Source organism: Nicotiana tabacum, chromosome 20 (genome assembly GCF_000715075.1).
Source record: "Nicotiana tabacum cultivar K326 chromosome 20, ASM71507v2, whole genome shotgun sequence".
In the NCBI taxonomy this organism is placed as follows: domain Eukaryota; kingdom Viridiplantae; phylum Streptophyta; class Magnoliopsida; order Solanales; family Solanaceae; genus Nicotiana; species Nicotiana tabacum.
Window position 1 is genome coordinate 99,542,331 of NC_134099.1, and position 6,080 is coordinate 99,548,410.

Genomic DNA, 6,080 nt, shown 5'->3' on the forward strand with positions numbered 1-6,080 from the left:
AAAAATGGAAAAACTGCTTCTAATGCTGAAAAACACTTATTTGTTTTAGCCAAACACCTCATATTTTCAAATAAGTACTATATTTTTGACAAAAAAAAAATAAATACTATTAACTTCATAGAAACTTGGTCAAACAAACTCTAAGTAATAAAAATGTATATTGCTATTATGGTTTAACGTGCATATTTGAGTTGTTGTTTAGCATTTATTTATTTATTTATATACTCCATTTGTGTTTGCTCCCCATGAATGCCTACTATGGATTTTTGAAGTATTTTCTTCTAATCTTTTTTTATGTAACTTAACCAAGGTTAATTTGAGAACAGTGAATACAAAAATGCATGACAAATGTTGAATTTAGGGACTACCTGGAGTGGTTGCCTCATTTAAAAGTCTAAATTGTTAAAGTTGATATACTTTGTTTTATAATTACTAATATATTCTCCTTTTTGGTCCGTGCCAAAAAGAATGACACATTTTCTTATTTGGAAACAATTTACCTTTATGCAATGATTTATAGCCACACAAAATATATGTGTCTTATTTTACACCACAAGTTCAAAAGTCTTCTCTCTTTTCTTAAACTCTGTATCCAGTCAAATGGGTTCACATAAATTGAAACGGAGGGAGTATGTCATAACCAGCTTGTGCTTGCTCTAATATAATATCGAATTCATCTAAAATTTTAATTAGTTAATAAATTTGTGACATCAATTTGTGACTTAATTTGGAGAAGAAGAATAAGATTAAAACAGGCGATGCTCCAAATTCCAGCTCTCCCCACATTAAGTAAACCTTACTGCAAGTTTTAAGCTTTCATGACATAAATATACTTAACAAACTTGCTGTGTATGAATTTTATTTCCTAGTTAGAGGGGGTGAGGGGAAGAGTAGTAGATAAAGCTTAAGCACAGCTTCCTGAGCAACTTCACCTACATGCAACTCCCAAAATGAAGCCACCAATGCAAAGGAAAGTAGCGCAAGCAGGACGAAATAAAATCTCTGGACCACATAACATAAAAGCATAATCTTAAGAATCCAAAAATAATCTCATACTCTAGACAAAACATCCCGAGAAAACCCTAGCAGTATTCCCAAAACTCATCCCTGCAAAATCTGTTTATACCATCCTCTCAAAACAGAGGAGATGATTCATCAAAAAAAAACCGCATTAAGCAGTCAATTGGACCACGTTGAATCACTCAAGAAACAAGGTTGTCATTGAGGGAAAGTGAGGCAAGTTGGTCAGCCGGGCTGGCAGTCTGCTGAACATTCCTCAGAACTTCCATAGCCTCAGCAACTTTAGCCTTCAAAGCCTCTGGTGATTCAAGCAGATGTAAAACCTCAGTCTGATCCATTTCAAGAAGCATGCCTGTAACCTTTGCTGCATGCTCGTGCTCCAGCTGATCAACAAGTGGGTACAAACTTTCACCCAACATCTGCCAAGAGAACGAGAGCATTAAATCACTAGTTCAGTCACCAATAAATAACCTGTAATGTCAATTAACTCACCGTCCTCTGCTGTTCAGGTGGTGCATTTGCAAGGGCAGAAGCCAATGTTGAAATTGGCATGGGCTGTCCCATTGCAGAATCACGAGGAAGCATGCCACCCATGTCATATGGAACAGAAAGCATACCCCCAGGAACGCCTGGCATTGGCCCCTCTGGTCCATTACGCCCTGGTGGATAGCGGTACATTCTTCCCCTTGGGAGCATCTGCAGAATGAGTCTTCCATCATTAGCTTACCAGTCTTAAAAAAAATATATAACTGGATAACCAAAAAACTGCAGAGAGGAAGCAAAATTTAACCTGCTGCTGCATCAAGGGCATAGGCTGTTGAGTTTGTTGCACAGGCCCTGCTCCTCGTCGACCACCTGGACGCTGGCCCTGTTGTCCTTGTTGGACTAAGGGCATGAAGAAGTTCGGCATAGGAGCTCCTCCAGGACGCATTCCAGGAACAAGCTGTTGTTGATAGCCAAACCCAGCCTGGAAAATAAGATTATGGATCAGCAATAAACCCATTTCAATACATTTGAAGCAATTTTCCAACATCATGCGCAGCCATTTACAATTTTAACACGCATTAACCCACCCACATGCATTACTGAGTGTTCCAAATAAATAGACCACTATGGAGAAGAATTAACATGGTTACCTGGGGAGGAATCATAGCAGGGGGGCCTTGCCCATAAAATAGTTGCTGTCCAATCCCAGGAGCACCAGGAGGGTAGATTGGCATGCGAGGAGCAAGTGATGGGGGCATTGCCACTGGTCGCAGTTGTGAAAATTGTGCCTGTGCCAACTAGTGCATTGATCAATATACATTACTAGGTAACTGTTTCAGCAGATCAAAATTTATCAGCAACACAGGCTTAAAACGTTAAACCACCTTGAAATATTACATTAGACAGACTAAACCGTTAAGCCACCTTGAATCATACAATAGTCAAACTAACTCTAGATGTCCTTTGAGCATGTAAAACTAAAGCCAAGAGCCGAATCTACTGATAAAGTATTCCACGTTTTACTTAACAATTTAAAGCAGCATGATGCAAAAACCTTTCAGCAGTGCCACATCGTTTGGCTATTAATTATTACCTGCAACTTTGCTCTTCTCTCCTCTTTCCGCTGTGCCAGTGCAACATAGAGTGGCTTGCTAACTATCATTTTCCCATTCATCTCAGAAAGCTTAAAAAGAAAAAAAGAGAAGAGTTACAACTTAATGAGTACAATGTACTAAAAAGACTTGACATATAAGTATTACGTACAGCTCTAGAAGCGTCTTCGGAAGTGGAGAAGGCAACAAATCCAGATCCCCTGCTGACTCCACTTGGATCCCGCATAACCTGCGACACAAGAACAGAACATCTAAGCAAAATGAATGGATGCAGTGACCTAAAAGTTCATCCACAAGAAATTGTATACCTTGCATGAAGTTATCGTACCGAACTCTGAAAAAAGTTCCTTGAGCTTCTCATCATCAATGGTGTCATCCAAATTTTTTACATACAAGTTAAGACCTTGGTATTTATCAACCGCCTCCTTGGCAGTCTGCTCAAACTTGCTTTTCAATTCTTGCTCTCTTTCAGATTTCTTCTGTGCTTTCCCAACATACCACTCTTTGTCATCAAATTTCTTTCCATTTAAGGATTCAACAGCCTTAGCAGCATCCTCTGCAGTTTCAAAGTTGACGAACCCAAAACACTTGGATTTTCCATCTGCATCTCTCATCACTACTGCACTAGTAATGTTCCCAAACTCACCAAAAACTTTCTTCAGTTCATCATCAGTCGTAGAGTCTGCCAAATTTTTGACATAGACATTTTGGAATTTTGTCGTGCCAGTTCCAGATTCTCTTTCCTGTTTGCGGAGAAAATGCCCAACATATACTTGCTTATCATTCATGAGCATACCGTTTAACTTATCTATGGCGCCTTGAGAAGATTCTTCATTGTCATATTGCACAAAACCATAACCCTTTGACTGGCCATTAGAATCAGTAGCTATCTTGCAAGAAAGAATGTTGCCAAAGCTTGAAAATGTGTCATGTAAAGCTTTGTTGTCAATTGACTTGTCCAAGTTCTGTGTAAATAATTCAAACAAATGCATAAGAAACAAAAATTAAAAAGACAACCAGCAGAAAACTGCACACCAGTTGGCCGGACCAAAACTTTTCAAAATTGGAGAAAGATCATATCAGTGGCTGGGTGCTTCAGCGGAAGCTGATGTGAGCATCATTCACTTGCTTCCATGATACAGATCTAATTATTTAAGTGAAGCAGTGACACCAACACTGCAGATGAAAGAAAGAACCAATCCTATTTCTCACTATAGCTATGTGTCTGGCATATATGCTATGAATAGGAGCGAACAGGAGAAGCTAGCAGATTCAGAAAAGAACATTGAACTTGAAATGACAAATCACATCATACAAGATTCAGGTTTTAGCTATAATACCTTGATAAATATATTTGCTGATCCACTCTTGCGAAGAGTGGGATCCCTATGAGAGTACATCACCCTGATGGACTTTCCATTAACAGGAGTGAAGTTCAACATCTCCATTGCCCTTGAAGCTGTGACAAAATAGATCAAAAAACATTAAAAACCAAACAGCAATGCAGATGACCGAAAACATAGGCACATGACATTATTTCAAGTTAAACAGAATATTAAACTTAACCAGTTTTATCAAAATTGTGCTGCACCCTTGTCCGAAAATGAGTAAGTTATATATGCAACACCATATGTAGACTTAAGCTCCCAACACTGCCTCATCATGATGAACTAAAGATACTCAAGAAAAACATTTTACGGGCAAAACCACATGAACTGAAATTTTTGTTTAAAAAGCAAGGGCAAATGACAAGAAGCAAATTACCGTTGCCTTTTGGATCGAAAGAGTTCCCCAAGAATTTAAATCAATCCAAACAGACAGATCACTCTTTATACAGCAATTAAAAAGGTGCAAAACCACACTGCTTTAACAATTTTACAAGCATTTTCACTACCACTCTCATAGAGTGGCCAAGAAAGTGGAGCAAAGCAAGTGACAACTTGAAGTACATTGCACATCCCACATTACTGCTAAGAGTGTTAAATCAAAGATACATTCAAAGAGAAAAAAATAATGTAGGTGCTTGAATCACTTGCAAGCATATCCAAAATAGTAATTTCAGTAAATGTGAGGTAATACTTTCACTCTTCCACAACTTCCCATAATATACTTAATATCCCATTATTACTATTATTATTTTCTTTTAGGAAGATCTCTATAGATAGAGACAAAATCAGATGCCGAATGGCAGGCATTTCAAAAATGAAAATGAATTAATTTTTACCAGCGCATATTATAGCTATCCACACTAATCTTCGAAATGGCTCATTAAACTTTGACATTACTGGATTTATCAACATGCATTCACACTGTAAAAGATATCAAATTTTATATTCATGAAAAATGACTGTTGTTAACATGCAATCCGCACTATTAAAGATAACAAATTTATAAATTCATGACAGAAAGGACTACTAACCATCATTAGGGTTGCTGTAGTTAACATAACCATAACCAAGGGATCTCCTAGTACTCAGGTCCCTACAAACCCTAACCGAAACAACCTGACCGACTTGGTTGAACAGATCGTACAGCTGCGAATCCGTCACGTTAAAGTCCAAGTCCCCTACGTACAGTGACGTCGACGCTAAACCACCTGGGGCAGCTACGGCGGCGGCGCCACCAACAGCAGCAGTAGCCGCCACACCATTTCCTCCCGCCACTGGACTCTGATGCTGAACCTGAATCTGTGCCATAACTAACCTCAGAACCTTCTAGAACAACAACAAAAATTAGAACTTTTTCGAAGCTTCCAGAACCAAAAAGCTCCCTTCCTTTTTTTTCTTTTTTAGTTCCCTCTCCTCTTGTTATTATTAAGGAGAAAAACTAGAGAGGAAAAAGTAAGCGAAAATGTAGGGATTTTTTTGTTTTTGAGATGTAAAAATAGAGGAGAGGGAAGGGTAAAATGGAGATAGAAATCAGAGAGAAAAATGAAGAGAAAATTTTTCGATTTTTTAGGGTTGAGGGAGGGCAGAGAAAACTGCACCGCAACAGGCGATTGATGAAACTGTGAGGTTTATATATGCGGCGATTCTTCTGAGAAACCCTAACTTTGTATGAGAGGAATAAATCACGACCGTTGGTTTGATACTTACGATGATCAAAGGTTCGGGGATTTTTTTGGACCGGAACTTTTCAACTAGACCGGTTTACGAGAACAGGACCACGTGCTTTCGAAAGGAAAAATTCGGGCCACGTGCGCACTGAGTACGAGAGTCTCTGGGTACCCAGGCAATCTCCTTTTCGCCTTAAATTTCATCTGGCTTACCTATTTACTGTTAATTATTTTTTTCACCTACCTATTTACTGTTATTACATGGCAGATACTTTATCATGCTTTAGAGCCCATTTGTGATTTGGCCAAGTTTTAGGAAGGTCAAAAATATTTTTTATTAAAAAATCATTTTATTAGAAATTTAAAGTATTTGACCAAAGTGAATATAAGTGTTTCGAGTGCAACAG

The 6,080-nt window shown here is 38.3% G+C and overlaps 1 protein-coding gene across 2 annotated transcripts; it reads right to left on the reverse strand.

The window, feature by feature from the left end:
- Positions 1 to 991: 991 nt before the first annotated feature.
- Positions 992 to 5,676, reverse strand: LOC107813138 (polyadenylate-binding protein 2). Of its 2 annotated transcripts, none has more exons than XM_075240612.1 (9): positions 5,038 to 5,676; positions 3,959 to 4,077; positions 2,927 to 3,583; positions 2,770 to 2,847; positions 2,600 to 2,689; positions 2,157 to 2,294; positions 1,811 to 1,987; positions 1,513 to 1,716; positions 992 to 1,439 (listed from the first exon to the last, which is right to left on the reverse strand). In XM_075240612.1, the coding sequence occupies exons 1-9, from the start codon at positions 5,312 to 5,314 to the stop codon at positions 1,203 to 1,205; spliced, it is 1,977 nt and encodes a 658-aa protein (XP_075096713.1). In that variant the 5' UTR covers positions 5,315 to 5,676; the 3' UTR covers positions 992 to 1,202. The 2 variants fall into 2 exon arrangements, with proteins under 2 accessions (XP_075096713.1, XP_075096712.1); XM_075240611.1 differs by having other exon boundaries at positions 2,157 to 2,303.
- Between the last annotated feature and the right edge of the window lie 404 nt (positions 5,677 to 6,080).

Excerpts from the sequence above, each read along its gene's own strand:
- LOC107813138 (XM_075240611.1), bottom strand. The coding sequence starts at position 5,314 with ATGGCACAGATTCAGGTTCAGCATCAGAGTCCAGTGGCGGGAGGAAAT. Across the intron at positions 2,304-2,599 it reads AGAGAAGAGCAAAGTTGCAG|TTGGCACAGGCACAATTTTC; the intron begins GTAATAATTAAT and ends TCAATGCACTAG. Across the intron at positions 1,440-1,512 it reads CACCTGAACAGCAGAGGACG|ATGTTGGGTGAAAGTTTGTA; the intron begins GTGAGTTAATTG and ends TTCTCTTGGCAG.